Source organism: Cotesia typhae, unplaced genomic scaffold, assembly GCF_013202065.1.
Source record: "Cotesia typhae breed Kobodo isofemale line unplaced genomic scaffold, CoteBio_Ctyphae contig_4, whole genome shotgun sequence".
NCBI lineage: Eukaryota > Metazoa > Arthropoda > Insecta > Hymenoptera > Braconidae > Cotesia > Cotesia typhae.
In genome coordinates this window covers 5,798,200-5,823,157 of record NW_027423748.1, presented here as the reverse complement: position 1 = coordinate 5,823,157, position 24,958 = coordinate 5,798,200, and the positions used below count along the sequence as shown (strand labels likewise).

At 29.1% G+C, this 24,958-nt stretch overlaps 1 protein-coding gene across 2 annotated transcripts in view; it reads right to left on the bottom strand.

Annotated features, from left to right (window-relative positions):
* The window catches only part of LOC141526937 (uncharacterized), a 146,091-nt gene that overhangs the window by 111,338 nt on the left and 9,795 nt on the right, over window positions 1-24,958 (bottom strand). For both annotated transcript variants that reach the window (XM_074242096.1, XM_074242097.1), the window contains exon 2: window positions 23,422-23,949. In XM_074242096.1, the coding sequence (XP_074098197.1) occupies window positions 23,422-23,659 (238 nt within the window). In that variant the 5' untranslated portion in view covers window positions 23,660-23,949. The remainder of the gene's footprint in view (window positions 1-23,421; window positions 23,950-24,958) is intronic.

Below are 24,958 nucleotides of genomic sequence, written 5' to 3'. Positions count from 1 at the left end.
ATCAGATTCCCTAGGGTAATAGTAAAGTGATCTATTTTAGTAATTTTCTAATTTTTGAAAACGTCACTGAGCTAGATCATTAATTTTCTGCAGCAAATCTAAATCTGTTTTCATTAAATTAATACACATCCTTATCATGACAATTACAAAAATTTTCGAAAGTACCTACGATTATCCGCCCGTTCTTTCAGCTCTTCGAAACAAAGAGCATTTATTGGTTAATAATCTTCTCCAGCAAGGAGCGCATTTTGGAGCAATAAACTTTACTGGAAGATTTGCAGGATTTACAGCCTTGCACCATGCATGCATTTTCGGTGATCTAGAATTAGTGACTCAATTGCTCGATCAGTACCACGTAGATCCTTCAGTATCAGCTTCCGATGGCATAGAATCGATTCAATTAGCCGCATTTCTCGGGCGTTTTGATATTGTGCTAAAAATTTTACAATTTGGCGTCAATGTTGATACAGAATTAACTTTCTGTCATTATAAAAAATATGCTATCAAGAGTCACAAATGGAATGCTAATTTTGGCGATAAAATGACATTGTTCACTTACGCAATCTTTAACAGTCATTCTCGCACTCAATTCTACTCTTATTCTAAAATAATGTTGATACATTTTCGGCCAAACTTAGCAATCTATGACAAAAACAACAAAACGTTGCTGATGCACGCTATCGAAAATGATCAGTATTGTTTGATGACATGCATGTTAAGAATGTTAACTTTGAGGGAGATAAATCAACGTGATAATCGAAATTTCACTGCTGTTCATACGTCAGTTCTTAAAGAAACACTCAAGAAATTTGACAACCAGATAGACAAGGCTAAAGCAGATCATAAGCTAAGTTGTTATTTAAGAGATTTGTACAACTTTGGAGCAGATATTAATGCAACGATCAATAATGACCAAAAAACGCGACCTATTTATCTCGCAGCTGTTTATGGATTTCATGATACAGTGAAGTTTTTAATGAGAATGCAAAGTTTCTTTATGGAATTGGATAGGCCACTATTTTACGTCACTCAAAGCTGTAATGAGTATAAGGCCAATAACAGCCTCTTGATATGGATGGGACCATATCAAAAATTCGCCGATGATAGAAAAGGTTTGTTGTGGATTGATAACAACTATATGAAGACAATTGAAGTGATTATGGAAGAAATATATGTGAGAAGTTTGAATGGTTATCCAGTGCGCCAAGAGGAGCTAAAATTAATGGAACAGCTTGTGGATAAAGACTTTGCCATTAAGAAATTTGTCCAAAAGCTTAAGACACGTTATCAAAATTTGGAATCTGAGATGAAGGAGATTGAAGTTCAGTTTGGGGGAAATAAAATGTCTATTTATGAAGCTTTAACTGCGTCACAGAATAAATATTTTCAGGTGGCGAAAAGTAAAAAATATGCCGACTTTGAAGTTAATGTGTGTCTTCCGGGAAATATTTTGATTTTTGTAGATTTGATTCGGGGGCGGTTACAAGCGACAAGAAACAGAATTTATATTCTTGAAAAGTGGAAGGTTATTGCTGGTTATATGATGATAACTCTACTTTTGCCTTATGATTGTGTCTTGGAAGTCATAAAGTATTTGAACAATAATGATTTGAAGAATTTGATTAAAGCGTACACAGTAAAAAATTTTTTGACATATTGACGCAAAATCTTTTACTGTGTATTAGAATAACAATAACTTTTTCAAATAATTACGGGATTTTAGTTAGATATATGTTATCTGGAATCATATTATCATTATATTAGCATATACATTAGAATTGCAAAGATTTCTTTTACTGATTTTTGGGCCCGAGACAATTCATCTCCGATAAATCATCCTCACGACAATTAATTCGCACGACAATCGATACAATATTAATTAATACCCGACAATTTGTCCTTCATAGATTAAATTGGGTTTTAGTTTATAAGATAAATAATCACTAAGAATCTTACAGCGTATTTACTACAATTAAATGAAAAAACATATATATTTAGACAAACACATTAACCCTTTAATGTTTTGATATTTTTAACTCATTTGAGGGTCTAGTACATTATTTATTATTTCATGTGACATATCATTCAACGTGCAAAGCTGCTTAACGATGTATTGAAAACGATTCAAAACGCTGTAAGAGTTTACGAGAGTTTAATGTCTTAAATTATTGTTCACATATCCGTTAATTAAATAATTGAATTATTGAACGTGATCATGAGAAAAATATTTTATTGCATTTTAGGAATTTGATGAGACTGATTTTCTATATTCTCTCTCTCTCTCTTTTTTTTTTTTTTTTAAGGAAGAAAATTTTAGAACGATTAACTAACGATTAATGATTAGTAATTACGCAATAAAAAAAATTTTTGTACAATAATCTTGTACATTTATAAGAATATCAACTTGATTCAAGATTTTTTCTCTTGAATTAAGTCAACTTTTTTATTATGTTATTTATGTTGAAATAACAATGAAATTTAGAATAGATATTATCATTATTTAAAAAAAATTAAAATAAGCTTGTGAAAAACTTTTGAAGATAAAAATTCTTTCAAATTTTAAACATTTTCTAGTTCTGCGACATGTATTAAAGTATGATAATTTTTACAATCGATAAATTAATTATGTTTATTCGAATGCTGCTAAGGAAAATTTTAAGTAGTTGTAATTATCTTTAAGCTATTTAAGAAAATAAATTCAAATTAAATTGAAATAGCCATATATTTTATTCAACATCAAACTTTCTTCCATACTTCTTAATCTTTTTTAAAAAATTAATGCTCAATTTACATTTGATAAACATTTTATAATTAATTTATTTTTTTATTTTTCAGGAAAACTTTTCATTTAATTGTAACATCAAATGTCTCTAGAATGACTCAGAAATTGTTAGAAAACATTCATTAATCACTTCATGAAAGCCACAAAATTCACGGAACGTCCTAAAATCTTCTTCAAAATAAACCCTTACAAAATATTTCTCTTTACAATTACAAACTCATAAGATCTCCAACCTTAAGTGTGTTAAATTATCACTCGCAAAGCGATGTGTTCACTGTAATTCATAATCTCACAAAATTATACTCCAAGTAGTTACACAAGGTTGTTATTTTTTCTTTGATGTCCGCGTACTTATGCACCATCGTACACACATTCATAAATTTATATCTCAGTACTTATGTACACAGATGTTCTTGAAGTGTCCTCTCAACTGTAATAGTAATATAAAGCTTTTCATATTTTTATGTTAAGAATAACTTTTTTATTGCAGATCAAAAGCTTTGTACTGTCGACTTGTATTAATGTTAAAAAACAAAAATAAAAAAAATCTGACGAAAGATGTCGAGGGTACATTGTAAGACTTCGTTGATGCATCTATAAAATGAACATAACTAAACCAAGTCACTGCATTTTGAAACTTGGAACTCTCGGGCAGTCTTTCACAAGAACTATGTACTAAAAAGACTTGGCTAGATTTCGTCTAGCCTAACAAGCTTAATATGCGTCAAAGTTCTCTTGGAAGTTACCGCCTGGCTCCTGTACTTCGTATTCGTGCAACTAAGCCCATTTAGGTATACCTTGTGCTTTACTTGGATGATAGTGCGTGATATAGTTACGGAAATGCCAAAAGGGTTGCTATATCTATGTTAAATAGATGGCAAACGGGTTACATGGTAATAAAAATGGTTAAAGGCAACCTTGTATATGGATACGATGTAGGATGCAGTAATAATGTAGCTAATATTCACCCTCAAAAATATCACTTGAAATTTGGAATGTTGCGGTAACGAGTGCTTTGTACCTTCGCAGTTCGTACATCAGTCGTTTGAAATGTAGATTATTCGAGCATATATGATTAAAAATGTTTTTTTTTTTTTTTTTTTTTTGTGGTAATAAAAAACTATCAAAGGACTTTTTGGACGTGGAAATTAATTTACTCACGTGTTATTAATCCGCGAGTGGGGTTTAAAACAAAATCTACAGCGGTACGCGGATTCAAATCCGAAATGAAAACAAGGGCTTATATTTTTTTAATAAATTATTTATGTTGAGCTTTTCATTGGATTAACTATTTACGCTAATGAATAGATGCGACGGATTTGGAAGTTTTTATGGAGGGATGGAAAATTTTTTATTAAAGATGTACTAACAGTATGGTGAGTAGAAATTTTTATGATCACTATTTTGTTTCTTTGGTGTTCGATATTATTAAATTATTAGTTGGTTAAAAAATTATTAGGAAGTATTTTTTAAATTTTACTATGGATTTATTTTTAAAATTGAATCAATGTAAAAATAATATTTCAGGAATATCGATGTTATTCTTTTTAAAGACATATGATATGAAAATTTCAATCTACAATATAAAAAATATATTTATCGTAAAAACAGATTATTTTATAACAAATAAGATCATATTATATTTAATAAACCAGGTAATAAAAACTTTTTCAAAGAATAGGAGGTCAAGAGTATTGATGTTTTCATATTTTTTATTAAAATTTAGCCATTGAAATTTATGAATAAAAATAATAATTTATGCAACAAAATAGTAAGTATAAAAACACAGTACATAGTATATAATGTACTAGAGATATAATATATATCGCGGAGGAAAAGATATACATTTCTTTATAATGAGCTTTCCCTCATTATGAATTCAGCATATTTTGTCAACGTTTATTAAAGGTAGTGCTCGTTATTGGAGGCGAGACCGTTTTTCATTCCATGATCAAAGACTTATATAATTTACTCACCAAGTATTAGTCGTCTTTATAGTCATTACTTTCAATGAAAATAGGACGCATTATTATTATACTAAGCGTCGCGCCACTTTACATTTACACTAGGTTTAACAAAATTTTTAAACTTTTAAGTCTATTGAAGCCTTGGTTTGTAACTATATACTTCAGAGAATAGACATGCTGTAAGAATTTATGCAGAAAAAATACTTTTTGATTCAAGAAAAATATTCTATTTACAATTTTTATCTTATTTCAAGATACTCACTTCAAATGAATTTAATTCATTAAATTAAGTTATTAATAAAAAAAAAAAAAGAACAGAACAAATATTTATTTATTATTTTTTTTATATACCCGTATTATACACTGAGAAAAAAAATTTATTTTGAAAAATATGGACATTTCTGTTACAAGAAATAAATTTGTTGGAAATTTTCAACAATTTTATTTTTGAGCTGAAGAAATCAAAAAATTTTTCTCACAGTAACTTCCTTGTTGAAAAAAAGTTTTCTAGATTTGAGAAAAAACAATTTTGGATGAAAATTCTCAAGCTGTTAACCTGAAATTATTTTTCAACAAGAATGTTACTGTAAATAAAGTTTTGATTTCTTAGTTGAAAAAATTTTCTATTTAAATCAACAAGATAAAGTTCAAAATTATTTATTTGATTTAAGTTAATTTTTTCTCTGTGTATAAATAAAAAACCATCTATGATTGAGAGAATAATTACGTATTTTTTCGATACTTTCGTGATCATAAATATTTTTATATTTTTGCCATTGGGCCATTGCCTTGGCATACAAATTAAATAAATAAATAAATAATAAATAATATATCATGAATAATCTGTTTTCATACGAGTACCCAAAAAAATTCTGAAGAACTGTTTTTTTTTCGGCCTCATAAGCGAAGCGGATGAGGTTGTGCTCTACACTCTCCTTACAAAAATCAAGCGATTTCTTGAACTAAAATTATCTCTAATTATTTTCTATCGCACTTATAGAACAATATTTACACTTAAATGTCATGGAAAAACACTAATTTCAACACTTATGACATTTTTAAAAGACATTTTGCTTTTTAAATAAATAAAAAAACTGTTTGAAAAATTATTCCGTGGACGTCCGGATGTCAAATATATGTATGAAACCTAGCGTGGTCACGATAACTGCCGAAAAACTTAACTGGCCTATGTAAATAAGGTTTTTTTACAACACATGCGCAGTACCTTTTCTTTTCTGGGTGGACAGTGGCGCGAAAGATTTAAAATTATTTTTTGTATTTTATTTTAATCAATTTTGTTATGGAAAATGAAATTATGAGACATGCACTTTTGGATTTTACAAAATTTTTTTGCAATTTACACTATTTAACAATTATTAAAAACTATTTTGAATCAATAATTACTCTTTACTTCATGTCAATGTATAAAATTACTTTTTTAAGTTAAAATTTGATAAAAGAACAGCCCGAACGTTGTTTATTTTTTTAACGTTTCTACAACCATAAACAAATATGTGAGTAAATAAATAATTGTCATGACAACATGAATGTTAATAAAAAATAAATAATATCAACTAGTTCCATTTAAATAACACAGATGGCATTAAAAGCGCTAAATTTGAATTACTCCTTTCTTACACTTTCTTTGCAGGCTGCTCAATTTGCAGGCTGCTCAAGTGCAGGAATTACACTTTGCAGGCTACTCAAGTGCAGGAATTACACTTTCTTTGCAGGCTGCTCAATTTTTGAGCTATCCAATTGCACAACTTGCTCGTACAATCAACTAGCTTGAATCAAGACAACTGATTCTCTTCACAAATATTTTTGTGAGTCAAGAACATCTTTTGAAGCATGTAATTTTTTTCCGAGCCGAGAAAATAAAGTATCTATAATAATAAATGACCCATTGCTTGATTTAATATTTCTATAAAATTATCATAAAAGCACAATCTCATTGAATTTAATTAAATTTTATTAAATTGAATTGAATTTAATTTAATTTAATTTGATGTCAGTTTGATTAGAAAAGTGTAAAATGAAAATAAAATTCCTTATTGCAGATTGCACGTAATGCAAAAAACGGCCTGAGAGCAAGAGCAGCTAATCGTGGATTCGTGAGCTTTTAGTGGTCAGCATGAGCGATCGTCTCTGGAGGGCTCAAAACTTTTAGATGATTTCGCATTGAAACCTCCGGAGACATTATACAGAACCGTGAAAAAAGATAAATTAAATTACGAACAAAAAAGAGAAAAAATAGGAGCAGAGTGAACACCCTGAACAGTGAGACGTATAAAGAAGAAAGATTACTATTACTACTTACAGGAAGTAGTATAGCTGTTGGTTTGGTACGTGCTGCACGCTGTAACTTGTCGGCATTAAGCCAATTAAGATGACGCATGGCTGAAACTTTTGTCGACGGGACAACGACGTACGAGTCGAAAGAGATCCCGACGTTCAGTAGAGACGATCAATTTTGAGGTACATTTCTTTTCTTTTATTTGGTGAGGTCTTACTCTCTTTTAATCTCACTAGAATTCAAATTTGCGCGCGCAAGCGCGCGCCTAACTATAGCGTTTACATATATTTTCATGCTCATGATATATTCGACCAATCACGTTACGAATAGTTTGATGCCACATACATTTCATCTCAATTTTATATAAGGATTTTATTCTTTTCGTCTCGATTAGAAGTGTGTAATTCACTTTCGGAAACTTTTTATAATATTCTGAAATTTATTTCTAAACTTTTAAACTTATTGTTTTTTAACGGTGCAAATTTTTCAGAAATATTTTTATAGTAAACATTTATCACTTTTGCGTTGATGGTAATAGTTACTATATTTTTTTTTCCATCGAAAACGGTAACTATTACTATCTTGTATTGTTAATATTGATATCAATATTGTATATATTATAATATTTATGGTAAATATCATCATAATGCCAAAATTAGAAATTTTACCATCATTTGATAATTCCTGAAACTGAAATCAGTTTGTTGAATCACAAAATCAATTTATTGCTCTCACTAAATTACTTCGTTACTGCAACAAAATGATTTTTTCGCTGTTACAAAGTGATTTTGTTGCTGTAACAAAGCGATTTTGTTGCAATAACAAAACTAGTTTGTTGCTTTTTAAATTTATTCTTATAAAATTCACTGTAACAAATTTATATGTTATTCCAAGAAATTTATTTGTTACTCCAACAAATTCTCTTTATTACTTTAATAGAATAATTTTGCTGTTTCAACAAAAAAATTTGTTTTACCAACTAAAGTATTTTGTCGAATCAACTAAAAAATTTTGCTGTCGTAACAAAACTGTTTTGTTGTCATAACAATGTTGGATTGAATAACTTTTTTTTTTTTTTTTTTTTTTTTTTTTTTTTTTTTTCTTGCAATTATTGTCAATTTTGAGTAAAGCTTCAATTTGAAATTTAATCTCCCACCTAGTTATAATTTATTCCTAATAGTACTTTTTATATCACATACAACATATAAACATTAAACATTGAATTTCTATTAAATTAATTGAAAATTTTCATTATCAAATATATGCAATGCCCAAAGGGTTAAATAACATATTCACAAAAATGAATAAATTTCTGTTAAATGTACGTATATATGTATACATATAATTGAATTGAAAAATTTAATCAATTGAGTGCTTAGGAAAAATTCACAATGATTATTTAAATAATCAAAATTTTTGTTAATTTTTGAATCCTATGCATGCGAATTACACATCAATGGTTAGTACATATTTACATAATTATTAAATAGATATTAATTAATGAAATTATTACTACCGAGTGAACGACTGAATCGAGTAATCAGTGAGTTAAATCAATATATTTGTACACAATTATTGTCCTCATTTTGCCGTCAAAATACAATAAAATTGAAACACTTTTCTCGTAATTAAAAATTATTGGAATTATTTTTACTGACGAACAAAATTTGTCCATTTTAAGAGAACCGACCTCACAGATTACCGCTATACAATAGCTCAGTGAGTATAAGGCAACGAAACAGGATAGGGAGCGTAAAGCTACGAGACAAAGACAAAGACAAAGTATCCGGAATCTGTTCTGAACTCACGTAACACTATTCTCTTGCAGTAGCTAGGGTTGCGTTCGGTCATTAATTGAGAGGTATTGTTTGAAGTTATAGTACATCATTAGTTAGCTGGTGTAACCGTAGTCGCAGTCGCACTCCCGGATAAACCACACCGAGCACCACTTTCATCTTGTTTCTCATTCTCTCATTCTCAGAACAGGTAAACTCTTAAACTTGTCCACTGTTATTATCATTAAGTCACCAGCCACCGGTTATTAATCTTTAAAGTTACTTGGAGGTAAATAAAGAAGTTGGTTGTCGCTGATACTATATTTTTATCTTTTGAAAAACAAAAGATAATTCTTTGGTTAAAAAAAAAAAAAAAAAAAAAAAAAAAAAATTTTAATAAAAGTTAATTCTAAAGGTCATTTTTCGCTATTTTGAAGCTTAAATTATACAAAAATTTGCTTTTTTCAAAGTTTTGAATTGGGGAAAATTTTGAATTAAAATATCTCTAACAAATAAACTAATTTTAAAGCAGTCCGTTGCGATCGCCTTATTTTTTGAAGGTCGAAAGCTGATTGAATTTTGGAAATTAAAGGTATTAGTAGCTTAAAGCTATTTCAAAAAAATTTTATCCATACAAATTACAAATTCAGATTGACGGATATTTTTTAAGAATAGTAAAAAAAAAGTTTACAGTATTTCAAAAATTCAAGAAATGATGAATATTCAATTTTAAAAAATAAAACAGAAATTTATAACTTTCCCAAGTTTTAAAATTTTTCATAGCGGGAACTTAACGTTAGATAAATATTTCAGTTAATAAGTGATATAAATTTTCAATTTTTTTATTTTAAATTCTCGAAAAAAAATTTTTTTCTCTATTAATAAATAATAACTCCAAACTTTACGCCTTGACTTTAAAATTAAAGATGGCTGCCGTCCAAGCAATTCTGACGGTGGTTTTAATAAACACATATTAGTATCTAATAAAATTTTATTAAATATAAATTTTTTATATATTTAAATTTTACGATAAAAATTAATGTGAAAAATCTGAATTTAAAAATATGACTCAATAAATTGTTTAATAAGTTTAAAAAGCGCTGCTTCATTTCCTTTTGGACAATGACAAACATTACAAGTTGACTTATTATTTTTATATGTCTGAGTAAAATGACATAACATATAGACAGACAGACGATTGAACAAGGTTGATAATGACCACGAAACGAACTCATTTAACGACGCCTATCTATGTATCACTTCCGGTTAGTTAACCTTGTTGAAAAGCCGAGCCGTAGTATGACCCAGCATGGTCTTGCTCTCCTTCCAAGCCACTGAGCTATAATCCGGCGCAGTGGTTGTCTGGAATTCACCGCGAGATCGAATCCAATGTTCATAGCGCACAGTGCATTCTTTTTTACATCCCATTTTGCTCTATACAATCTTTCAACATTTTTACTCGGTACCAGTACTTCCATGAAATATCGATCCAAGAGCTCTATAAATTCCTTTGAAATTCTACAGCTCGCTATTAAATGAAACGCTGAGTACCCATTTAAATGAATTTGATAAAATAATCTGTTTTTAATTACTATTGATGCCGATTCCATTGATGTTTTTTCAAATATCAAGGACCAGCTTTAAATATTCCCGACTTAGAGCCCTCAATTCCCGGAGGGAAATTACCATTTCACCTATTATGTTATTTCGTAATTAATGCGTATCTCTTTCATTTCATTTGTTAATTCTCTAATTGATAATTTATAACAAAAACTGCTCGCTAACGTAATTGCACTCTGGTACAAATGATTCATTTTTAATGATATTTGATATGCAAGTATAATAGTATTGATGTATTTCATTGCTATTAACTCGGTTATATGAGTAATAAGGATTTATTATATTATTTATAATTTATAGAATAACAAAGTTTGTAATTAAACATCGTTTGGTAATTAGTGCTCTACATAAATGTCATTAGTGTGTAATTATATACTAAAGTAGACAATCAAATTTTGTCGCAAAAATAATACTCGAGATTGATAATTGATGTTGTATTATGTTTATCCAACAATGAACGGATTTAAAATTATGTACTTTGACTACGCATCAACAAAGTTAAATCCATAATTAAGTTAGTTAATTATATTTATTTACGCATGAACTGAGTGGGTAAGGTTTTTGGCATTCGTGTATCAGCACACACACGCCGCTCGTTATGCCAACTTTTTCATACCCCAAGTCCGAATTTACGTAGTTAAATAATACACTTTTGAGTTTAATGTTCATCCATCATTGTTTAAATCAGGTCCAAAAGGAATTAATTAAATAAAAAATCAGATTGATCAGACCATAATCATGAGACATGAGTATCAACACGTCGTTATTAATACTTTTAGATTTATTAGACACTTTTAGATTTTTCTATGGTAACTACACGGTGTGAAAAATGTATTCCATGTATATTGTTGTTGTTTCATTACTGCGTCTTAAATTACTGAGTTGCAGAGCTGAAAAATTGATAAAAAGTTCCCAGTGGTTAGTTTCCGAAGTGAGCGATGTAAGCGGCAAAACTTAGGAGTGTCGATACGGAGAGCAACAAATTTAAAGATAAAATTCTCGAGTTTTTAATAATGTTTTAAAACTTTCCAGGCGCTAGTATAGGCTGAGCATCCAACTTGATTTTCACTCCGCCCATAAAGTTCTCAAGTTTTTTTCAAATCGATTTGAGCTTTATCTACGAAACAATTTAAAACTGTATGAAATGATAAGCATAAATTTATTTTCATGTGTTTCTAACTAATTAAAAAATGCAATAGCTCATACATGTAAAGTAAATAAAAACATGAACTTTAATTTGATTTTTTTTTACAGAGAAAAAATAAATAATGAGAACATAGACTTAGTTCATTGTTCTACGCAGAACATTTTTTTGTTAAGAGTACAAATATAAATTCACTTACGTTGATTGGCTTCTTTTATTGAGTTTAAAAATTTGTGCATATGCATTCAAACTCAGCAGATTATTTGTAGGATAGCTTCGTTTAAAACTAGTGAACTTTTATGACATGAAAGAGTGGTATTGAGTAGAGCAGAAACAAGGATAAGATCTAGAAGAGTTATGAAAAACTAACTGGGTTCTTTCTTGTTTTTCTGTCTTGAATGATCGATTGAAAATCTGTCAGAGGATTACTAACTTTTCGCGATTCCGTGGAGAATATCCAGCTTCAAAATCCAACCAAATACAGAAAGTAGTAAACTGATAAAATGTCAAGTCTATTTTTCATGATTGAACCTTTTTACAAACTACCCAAGCATTCTAATCATAAATACAATCTTATTTTATTGAGAATTACAATCGTTTCTTGTTAAAAAATGTTTGGAAAGGCTGAAAGTGCACAGCTCATAATTGATAGTGCTCATTGAATTTTTAATAAAAAATATGTTGTATTGCTAATTCATATTCTTAAATTGAAAAGAAGAATATTTATTACTGTCAATTATAAAAATAATTTATACTTCATAAATTCCGAGATGTTTTTCTTACTGAATTAAGTTCCAGAAAAAAGTAAATTGCTGAGTGAAAATTTTTTTAAACAATCGAAAAAAACAATAGTACTAAAATTTATTTTTTTCATTTTTAAACTCTATATGTAACCTTAAAGACAAAATAAAAATTAAGAACACATCAAATTATTTATCAGAAATAAATTATTTAATTAGATAAATAATTTTTTTCTTCAATTACAAAATTCTCTAATTTAAAATTTTCACAAAAGTCATTATTTTTTATTTCACCAAACTTCAATATCTATAACTAATTTTTTTTTTTTAATTAAAACTTTGAATATCAAGGCATAAGTTACGAAGATGAAATAATTATTTTTTAAGAAAATTAAATCCGAAAATTATTTTAGATTTTCCATTTCTCTGAATTGAATCAAAACAATATATTATTTGTACCTTCCAGGACATTTGATCTTTTGTTGTCACTTTGTTTCTCCACTCGAATTCTCAAAACCCGATGATAACTTTAGGAGGATTCGGTGGCCCTCGTAACGTTCAATTTGTCGGCAGCGTAAAAGTTATTTGTCGGACTGGACCTACTGCACGGAACACGTAAAAACGTCTTGGAAATAGTCTGAGAGTTTGGTGGTGACAGTGGATCCGAAAGGAAAGTTACTGAAATAAAATGATAAAAGTGAAAAAAGATAAAAATCGAATGAATAAATAAAAAAAAAGAACAATAAAAAATAAAAAAAAAAGAAAAAAAAGAAGAGAGAAGAAGAGAAGAAAATAAATAAATAAAAGTATAAGAAAAAGCAGATAAAGAATCGTATATAGAGGGAAGCAAAAGCAATGAGGAAAAATTTACCGCTAGATCGGAAGTAATCCCTTTCTCGAGGCGGGTCCAACTTGGTAAGTTCGATCGATTAAAGAGAAACGAGAGTTGTAGCACTACGATAGTATGAGGAGGGTGGTCGGTGCGAAGCTGATGCTGATGCTGATAGATGTGAAGGTACTGGTGGTGTAGTTGCCGATGGTGATGCTGGTGGAGCCGGAGGTGGGGGTGGAGGTAGTATAGTGGTGACCAGACGATATCCAACGGCCGTTCGCTTAATTGCTCGAAACGATAAATTCTTAGGGGCGGTAGCTACCACCACTGTTCCACCGCTATTTCAGTTTCTGTAAAGCCATATTAATTTTCGCCATAGTTCCACCCTCTTCTATGTTCCTCTTCTATATCCATCCCCTTCTCCCTCTATTATATATTTCTCCTATATCCTTCCTCTCTTTTATACCACCATGTTCAACGAACGATCCGTGTGAAATCGTTGCATAGCCACGTAACGACTGCTGGCTTTGGATTTCGTAAAACGATCTCGCTAATTCACCAATCGGATATATTACAATATCATTATTTTATTACTGTTGTTATTATCATTTTTATTTGTTCGTTCAACCAAATATTTCACCGAGTGGTTAAAATTTTTGGTCTGAAGATTTTCTATCACTGAGAAAAATTAGTTTGTCTCACTTTGGTGAGACTGAGAAGTAAATTAAGATTAAAATTTTTTATTTCTCGATATTCAAATTGTCATTGAAAATTTTTTAACTGATAAATTTTTGACCCGACATAAATAATCTTGGAAAGTAATAGATAGATAAAAATTTATCATCGTTACTCCACTGAAAAAAAAAATTCTTGACTGGAGTGTTAATTTTCTTGGCTCAAGAAAATATCAAAGAAGATTGAAAATTTCTTGAATGAAGTCAAAGTTTCTTGAGGCAAGATAAATTTCTTGAGCCAAAAAAATTTCTTCTTGCTCCAAAATAACTTGTGTGTTCCTTAAAATTTTCTTGGCACAAGAAATTTGTTTTTTGTGTGTAATATTATTGCCATTAATTATTCACTTGTTGAAAAATTAAGTATCTTTTCTAACTTCCCACTAAAAAAAATTGAAAATTGTTTTAAATTCGGGAAGTTATGAAGTTTATCCTGTTTTGAGAAAATCAAGTTTTTATCAGGTCATAACAGATCAGCAAATCACAATTTTTCATTAATTTGGAATTTGAAATAAAAAAAGTCAAGTAAAAAATAAAAAATTTTTTATTCCAACATATTTCTATATTCTTTGTTCTCCAAAAACTGCCTAAAATATTGCAAACTATATCAATATAAAATTATATTTAAAACATATTACAACTCAAAAATTTAAGAAAATTTTTCTTTTTTTTTTTTTTTTTTTTTTCAAATTATTTGGTTTTAATTGTTTAAAACACTTAAAAACTGTATTTTAAATTATAATGAGCTTAAAAAAGATCAAAATTGATATCAGCTCAAAATTATACCGAAATTTCGAAAATGACCAATAAGTTTAATTATATTCCGTATTTTTGTTTGTTTTTTAATTTTTCTTTTAGAGATCAATGTTGTTAAAGTTAATTGAAAGTTTTCTTTGAACTATACCTATATGAATTATACTGCGTCTATTAAATCTCGGGTCTCTGAATTACCGTTTTCAATCCGCAAATACCTTTAAGAGCAAATAAGGAGTTTAATATAATAATTGCTAGCAAACATATACTCAACAACGGTAATAAGTACAGCTAGCTGGAATTGATTAATTAATATATCGCAGCTCACTATTCTTATAATGATACTCAATTGCTGGCTAGAATAATTAGTAGCATCAATTTAATTTGATTAGGATCTCAATGCCAGAGCGAAATTTGTAAAAACGGTTCAAACTTTAACAAATAATAGATTGTAGATGGATAATAGCTTTGGAAAATGTTTCTGTCTAGCCCAGATCTCGATATATACAAATAAACGCTATTACTTAAAATTGATAAATAGATTGAATTCCAACGTTAACAATCGGATGGTTCAGAACATGAAACAGAGGCAAGTAAATAAAAAAACCGCAGAACGGTTGGTGGTAATAAAATTCCATCGTCTGTTTTTATTCTTTTGTTTTTTTCCGAATTCGTCAATATGTTGGTGTTCATTACAATTGTTCGTACGGATGCTGTTTCAAGTATCTACGAGACTCGTGGAATTCTTTGTGGTAAAATGAAAAATTTTTCAATTGAAATCATTTATGAACGTGAAAGAGAGCAGAAGGAAAAGAAAAAGAAAAAAAGAGAATATAGTAGAAAGAATAGAGGAAAAAAAAAAGAATGATAAGTAAAAAAGTTGAATATTTGCTCGTCGCAAAATCCATTCGGAGTGCGCACTTGCGAAAGTTTATCCTCGTAATCGAAACTTTTTTTAGTCAGTTTCGTTAACTTTCACTATTTTTCCTTGTTCTCTTGCCCTATCTTGTCTCTTTCTTTTGTTTTTCTTTTTTGAGGATTTAATGGCGCAAAAATAGTGCATTAAAAAATAAATTACTTGAGTAAAAAAGCGAGTTCTTGTACCAGAAGGCTTTTTTTATGAAAAAATTTATATTGTAAATTTTTGACTGTGATATGCGGAAAAAAAATTACAAACATATATAGTTTTCGTCCGCTTTTACGGACGAAAAATATCAACCACTAAAGACTTGCAGCGATAAAATAAAAGTAAAAAATAAATCTCGGAATTCATTCATGAATAATGTAAGAAATCAAAAGATTTGTTGGTGGAAAGCTAACATACATAATATAGATATATACATTTTAATGTTGAATATGAAAATATTTTCCGCTTATAAATGCTACACACCGGATGAAAGTCGTTTAAGCTTTTTTCATTTGCAATCTCTCGTACACCTACACCAACCGCGGAGACGTATTAAACGTTTTGACGCAAAGTTTTTATGCGCCACAGGGGATCTCTGCGAAGGATTACCACAACGCGAGGACTTACCCACTCATCGTTTGTGGAGGGAAAAAAATAGTAATAAATGACCGGGAAAAAGGAGAATCCCTCGAATACATAAGTTTGTAAGAAATACTGTCATTATTTGAAGCTAAGCCGGGGAGGAATTTTGCAATTAAGGGAATAAAGAGCAAGAACTTAGATTTGTTATCAAACAAATCTTTTAGATTAAACTATATTGTTTTTTTATGGGGTGTTTATGCCTCGAAGCTTTCTCGTCAATAAATTATTTTCATTTGTTACACTGTTAATCATTTATTTCATCCTGCTTTTGAGAGTTTGTTTTATTGGTGTTAACTCAATTGGTAGGAAGTGAGTTTTAGATTAAATGGGGTGTGATAATAATTTTATCGGTCTTGAACAAAATAAAGTATTAATTTTCAGTCAGTAAAATTGATTTTTTGGACAACAATGAAATGGAAAAATTTATTGTGTTGATGTCAACAGAGTTGAACTCTAAAGAAAAAATCATACGAGGGGCAAGCATAAAAACCCGCATAGGATGGTATTTTGAATGACCAAAAGAAATTTCCATAAAATAAAACGTGAAATTTTATTGACTACAAAAATTTTAAATATTAAATTTTCAACGAATATTGTACTAAAAAATTTTTCATCCGTCTATTTGTTGAAATAATAGAGAGCGTTAAAGATGGATCAGCAATCGATATCAACATTAAAATGTTTAGTCATATTTTAAATGTAAAATGTATTAAAAACATTTCAAAAAAAAAAAATCGTTCTGAAATACGTCAAGAAAAAAAAATTTTTTTTTTTAATGTCTTGTTATGTAATTTTTTGTAATTTAATTAATGCGCTTTTTTTTTTAGCAAACTGCCATTTTTTGTTTTATTTAAAGTTTGGATCTATGAATGTAATTGAAATCACGATTAATGATTTTTTCATTGACCGATATTTAAAAATTTTTTATTTCTTTTGATTTCTAAAGGGAGAAATTATTTATCTTTCTTGGGATATACAAAAATCATGACAAAACCAATTAAAAAATATTCCCTTGCCAAAACGATATTTTATATAGCAAACGTACATGAAACGTTTTAATTGGATTTCAAAATTTGCTGTCAAAAACCGATGAAAATACACTACTAATATACCGACAAATTCTTCAATATCCTCGCACATATGGACGTTTAATGGAAGCGAAATTCTATTATTTTTTTATAAAAATCCAAAATTGAGTTACGGTTGTCAGCTCTTCATAATTTGAAGTTTTATATTAATTAAAAAAAATGAAGTATAAATTTTATTTTATTTGGCCATGGTTGAAATTTCAAATCTTCAATTTATGTAAAACAATAATTTTAAGAAATAAAAATAATTTTTTCCTCAAATTTTGTATTTTTAATGTTTTGTCAGGAATTTCATTACTGTCAAACAATATAGTGAAAAAAAAAAAAATTGCTGAGTATTTTGTTTTTCAGAGGAGATTAAGCGAGTAATATTCTCTCGGTGGATGCAGCTCAACTGGCTCGGCGCAGAATGCGAGCGGAATTTAAAGTAGAATATCCCCGGAAATTAGGAAGATTTGATCGGTCGCCGGAATTACAAATTACTTCATTATGATAACTCTCAAGGGGTATATTTGAAGTAAGTCGATTTATTACCACTTTAAAAAATTCCTTTTTTTATCTTACAAATTGTTTTTTCTCCACTGCATTAACTACTGTGTTTCTAACTTTCATCAACATGTATGTACGCATAAATATAAATCATAGCGCACATTCGTTAAAACAAACAAATTTCCCCCTCTAAGCAAACACTCGAATGTATATATATCTATACATAATCTGTCCAAATTATCATTTTTATTTATATTCTGGGTCACAGAGAAGCGAAAAAAAATGTTTGCATACGACATGAAACAAAACGAAAAAGATTTAGTAGAAAAAAAGGGGAATTTTTTTTTTAAATTCAAAACACCTCTAGCGATTCCCTTGTCCTCACTCATTGTCATCTGCCCTGAAAGGAGTTATTCCATGGTCATGAATAATATACTCCTGGCAGCTCGGGATTATCCGGGAATTCATATAGAAAAATCAAACATGAGAAAAAAATTTTCACGTACAAATTAAATTATATTATTTTTATTTTTGTTATGATGAAAAATTTAATGCATTTTTCGTAGATTTCAATGCAAGCATATGGGAAAAAATTTATCAAATGCTAGCTTGATTTTAATTTTTCCATTGTAGTGAACAAAAATATTGTAAACTGTTTTACATGCAAAGAATAAAACAACTTTGAAACGTAATTTTTTTTTAAAACACAAAAAATTCGAAAGCTAAAAGTTTCTAGATGGCTTATAATTATTTTTTTTTGTTAAAAAAAAATATTTATAAAACACAGTACAAGAATTTAATAACAAAAGCAATTAGATCTTCATCTTGACAGCGGAATTAATTTGGTATGTTACAATAAAATTATAAAAGAATTCGAAGATTGTGTTAAGTATTTTTCAAAATAATATTTTTTTAATCCTCAAGTCAGGTGGACCAAAACTACGAGAAATGAGAGTATGAGTGCGAGTTGAGTGAATGTATGGGAATTAATATATAAACACAGTTTGCTATTGCAGCAGTTAAATCCTCAGGGAGACAAGCGAGTAGACGGAAAGAGCATTTTCCCACGGCTGGACGCTCGGTAAAACTTTCGAATTTAATTCGATTAGAGTCGTCGACTTGCTCTAGAGCTTTCACAAGTGAGAAGTAGAGGGAGTAATGCCGAGATAAAAAGAATGAAGAAAAGACCAAAAAATAGCGCCTTTTTTTATTTTATTTATTTTCTCACTTTTTTTTTCTCCCACTCTAGGTTATTCCCTTGTCTTGAGCTACCTCGGCAATTATTTTCTTCAGTAGACGACGCGAAAAAAGTTGATCATAACACAGTTCTAGGTGTAATGATTAGACTGGGCCAAAAAAAAACGAACAATTTTTTTTCTTAACGGTACTGTGAAAATATTGTTCATAATAACAAAACAAAAATTATCCGGAAAACTTGAGCCCTTAATATTAATATTAAAAGGTGTATCGTTACAATTATTGATTTTTAACAACTACCGCATTTTTTACACAAAATTTGAAATCTTCAATTTTAAAAATTTTTCCATTTAAAATTGTTCGATGAGAATTGGGAATGGAAGTTAAAAAATAAAAGTTCGTTTCGTCTTTTTTAACCTTAGCATTCAATTTTTTTTTTTCGTTATTATGAACAATATTTTCACAGTATCGTTAAGAAAAAAAATCGTTCGTTTTTATTGGCTCAATCCAGTAATGATATTAACTCGCTTATTCCGAGGCAGTGTCAAGTCGAGAAAAGTATTTAATTGAAATGACTTTCATTCCATTTAAATGGTTTATTGTTATTCAATCGGAAGTTCTCTATTTTATCATTTTATTTGATAGATTAACAAAGTCATTTTATTTCTTTGTACCATTTTATTCGTGTTTTATTTGTTAAACGGTTTGATTGAACATAATACCGGCTGATAGACTGGAATATGGGTGACTGAATTGCGATTGATTGGGGATAGTTGTCAGGAACATTGTTTCGGATCAACTACATTGAAATTTTTCTGACAATTGTTCAAATATCTCGATAAACTATGTTTATTTTTACAATTTTATTTTTAATCGTATAAATATGGTGTAAAACATGATCTATGACCTGTTATTCTTTAGAAATATTTGGTACATAAATTGGTTATCAAATTATTTATCTTCGCATAAAACACATGTAGGCAATAATATTTATTCGTAATACTTTTACTTACAATATGACTCGAAAAAAATATTATTGACTCACAGCAATGATCCGTTAACTTAATAAATTGTATTTAAGAATGTTCAGTACTGACATGGCTAAAAATTATGTAAAGTCATAAATGGCTTTTAATATAATTTTTATTTTTTTTTTTTGAGGTAAATATTTTGGAGACCATGGCCAATTTTTACATTGGTTAAAACGCATTTTGGAAACAATGGCCAAAATAAAAAAAAAAAAAATTGAATAATTCATCAGAATTGCAACCGTTAGAAAAATTAAATGACGCGTAACATTAGATTAAAACACCCTTTTTCTTCCATCCCAAAAGAAATGGATTTGAGTAGAGTAGATGTGTACAGAGTATACATAAAAACGTAAGAGGTTGTCTTCTCGACAGAATCGTAAGTGCGATTCCATTCGAAAATGTCGACAGTTTCATTTTATCGTCTCGCTGTTTTCATTTTTCGCGCCGTTTACTTGACTGTCGCTGTTACATTTTATTTCGTTCCATCCAAGTAAAGTATTTGTCAATTTTTTTTCTTTCTACCCTTCCCATCCCACTCCGACCGTTTTTTTCCTTTTTTTTCCGTTATGTATAATGCCATTTGTTTAACGTTCACCCTCGTGCGCCTAAAAATGAACCGATAACGATAAATTTACCGTAATGGAGATATTTGAGGATCGCTCGGCACCTTTTGACGCCAGTCAATTGGAGTTCGCAGTTATCAGAGGGTTGTTTTTGACGGGGGGAAAAAAAAAAGAAGGATAGTTTCAGCATTCAATGGACATTGGATAGTGTTATTGAAGTTAAGGGAGATTCTGCTACCTCTGCTCTACTCCTTATGGTATGCTAGCTTGTGCTTCTCCGGGGACTCGTTATCTGTCGACTCATTTTTGTTGACTTTTTTGGCCTAAAAGCCCACTAAACTGTTTTAATATCCCATTTATCTTTATATTTGTTAAATGCATTATTTATTAAAGTACCAAAAATGATCATTAACAATTTTTTCATGGGTCCAGAATTTTATTAGCAAGTGAGTGTTTAAGACACGCATATGATTTTTTCTGATATGATAATTTTTGGTCTATTAAACCTCAATAACATTTACTAAAAATTTTCTTACAACAATCGTCTCTTTAGCAGCAGGAAAAAGTCATTATAAAGTTTCCAAAATTTATCTTTTGGATGAAAATTATTATGATAATTTTCTACCTGTTTTTGAATTCAATATTCCTTAGTGAGCCATGAGTTGAAAAAAAAAAACTAACAAATACATAAGTTAAATGATCAAACCTTTTTACATGAAGCACTCAAAAAATGAATTGATGACGTTAGAAAATATTTGCTAGTATACCATCTTGATGCTCTGTATTTATAGCGGTACACAAATAAAATTTTATATGGATGATTGAACGCAGAACTGACTGGCATGTTTCCGCAGAAAATGCCAGAAATAACTGGGACACGTGTCAAAAAAAGGATAATAAAAAAACATAAAGCGGGTGAGGGTTCGGGTGATGGCGATGGCGAGGAAGAATGGAAAACAGAGTGGAGAGAAAAAAATTGTTGAGTGGGGCGGGTGATATTGTAAAACAATTGATAGATAGCCCCAACGAGACAGGGGGTTGAAGTGAGGTTGGTTTCGGGCATTTATCTTGCTATCTCATTCCATCTCGAGTGTCCTGGTTAGACCGCCTTGCGGACCGATAAGTCGTCTCGCCAATGAAGACAAATCGTTCACGTCCCGCAGTTTTACCAGAGTGTAATTAATCGTAAGAGAGACAAGTAACGAGCCACCGAAAGGGTGGGAAACTGAGCAGCTTTCAGACGTGTCTAACCTGAACCACGTCTTCAACTTCACTCCTTTGTGTTTATTGAATAAGTTAACAATTATTGGCTAATTTATCGACTTTCTTTCTAGTCACTCGCCTTATTCCAGGCGGATTGTGCCAAGGATGGTGCGAAATTTAACTTTCGAAAGGTGACTGGTTTTTGGATCGGATTCAAAGTGTGGAAAATAAATTGCTGATCCTGATTTATAGAGAAGATTTTGATATAAATATTCCATAAAAAGATTAAAAACAGTCAATGATTTGAGATTACATACTACAAAAAGTTTTGAAGTATAATTTTTAATATTTTGAACATTGGGTTGAAAATTTTTGAATTGAAACATTATTAAATTTTTTATCTTGAAATAGCAAGTCAAAAAAATTTCAAAATCATTTTAAAGAATTTATTATTCTGATAATAAATATACTGATAAATAGTATTCTGGTAGAAATATCCGATAAAAAAAATATCTGACGTCAAAATTATTTCAGGGGTACTTTTTTTTTGTACTAAATTCCTAAAAAAAAAAAAAGGGGGGGGGGCATTTAATAATAAGGATCGTAATCTACCATTTATTTGTACCTTTCACCTTATACCTTTTCCATCATTAGTTTCCTGAAAAAATGCGTTTGAATAAGAGGTCAAGGGCAAAGCATGAGATTCCTCAGAAAACTTTATTTTTTTTCGAAAAAATGTGCTATATCTGGAAAAAGTGTATTTAATGTTTTTAAAAAAAAAAAAAAAAAAAAAAAAAAAAAAAAACATTCTTGACTAATGATAAAAAAAAATAAGCAATATTTATCGTTTAAATTTTAGTCAATTGGATTTAAATTAATCAGTTTATGTACATCTAAAATTTTTAAAATTTTTTCTAAAGCCAATCAAATTTTTCCTGATTCTAATTCTTCAAATCATTCAGTATTTGAGAAGAGAAGTTTTTTTGAAAAAAGTATTATCAAAATTAATTGGTCTGAAGCTTCCTTTGATCCGAATATATAATCGCCTTAAGCTTAAATTCCTCTACTCGAAATAACCGACAACACAAATTATAAATCGTGTTTCTTTCATAAAAATCGGAAAAAGAAGATTACTGTATCAGGAAAAATTCATTTTATCTCTATAATAAATTTAATAATAATCGATCGGATAAATTGCTTCCTAAGATATTAAACTTTTATTGAAAACGATAGACCCAAGTTATTTTATAAGTGTTTCATACAAACGTAATAAAAATTTATAAATATGAGGATTATTAAGCATTACATTAAAGATTATTTGAACCATCGAAAAACAGAAACTAAAATTTTAAATCAATAAAAATAACCATAATAATCAACAATAATAATAAATTTATAACGAGAAAAAACATTTTTTCATTTAATAATAAAACATTCATTAGCAAATAAATGGAACCATTAATACTGAAAATTAAACAGCAATTACCAATATCTGCATACTATTTTATATTATTTACAGTCAGTAAATAATGTCATACATTAAATTATCGAGCTCTTTCTCTCTTAACATTCGCACAATAATAAATGAATATATTTGGACCTATTAAATCACAAATAATCAACGGCAACAAAAAATTATTAAATAATTATTCATTACTTACATATCGTGATGTTTGGAGGCTTAATTATCTTCGGGCAAACTTTAAAAAGTCCAAGTTTAAATTTGACACTAACAGCAGATGCAAGTTGTCTCGGAATGTGCGGAAGCGATAGTTTTTCTTCAGTGTGGAGCCACGCAGGTCCAAGAAGTGCAGTGGTAAGAGCTGCAAGCGCTGCCAAACCGCAAACAATTCCACACCGGGTCATCCGAGAACCGCTCGAACTTTCGGAACAACACATTTTACCCTTTTACTTTTTTCACTTCGCATCCACTATTCTTTTCTATTTTATTTGTTTTACTTTTTCAAGCACTCCACGACCCTTGTAAGTTCTGAGCTGTTTATTTTAATTCACTATTTTTAATTAATTTGATCGATTTATTAACCGAACGCACACTTTTTCATCTTTTAATTTATTATTCATTATTCATTATTCATTAGTAATTAAATGGTGTAGTTTTTTTCATTTTCTCTCTCATTGTCAATTTATATTAATCAACTTTACTACACATATTGTTAAATAAATTAATCCTGGAATTTTTAGAACCAATTTATTTTTTATCCTATTTAACTTTAATTGCGAATCATTTTAATATCTCTGATTTTATAAATGTTTTAAGTGTTAATTATGAAAAGGATAGACTGCATTGTTGCTATTAAAAATTATATATTTAAAATAATAGAAAAAGTCTGATAAATTTTCACAATCTGTAAGTAGAAAAAATAAATTACAACTTCCCGTCAATTCTATACTCAAAATTGCACTTATTACGTTTTTGAGCTCTTCGAGCTCTATGTAATCTTTCTCATTTGAATGCTACAATTTTTTCTTTCCATGGATTAAAATACTATTTCAAACAGTGATATTCGTTATGTGAATGTCGAAAATGTTAAAGTATAATAATTAAGAATTTTGACTTTGCTATTTGTCATTCCGTACCTAAAAAATGATCGCATGATATATAAAATACAGTTACTAAATTTCTAATACAAGTAACGTCAATATTTAGAAAGTAAAATGGTAAATTTTAAATGCAACGCTAAAAATCAAACTATAATTATTGACTTTACTTGGACTGGTAAAATATATATTTTAAGAGTAGAATTTTTACAGTTTCAAATGTTAAATTCTCCCAAAGTGAGACCCTCATCTTCTCATCTGAGTTCTCTTTCTCCTCATAGTATGGGTTGTATATTGAAACGGCAATTTTTACTGTTTGAAACTATAAAAATCCGAGTGAATTTTACAGTTTACTTTTTTCCGTGTATATATTCTTGTATTGTTATCGCAAAATAGTGTAACAAATTGAAGAAATACTACAATTTATGAAAGTTAATCCAATTTGACATGAATCATCACACGTACTGGCGCCCAACGTGAGATGCAATGTGGAAATTTTTCATAAAATTCTCCAAAAATATTGAGAAATATTACTGAAAAGTTATAAATGATATAATTTTATCAATATTCGTTAAAAAAAAAAATAAAAAAGGAACAATGAATTTTTCAATATTTTTTGAAGAAATCCTGAATATAATT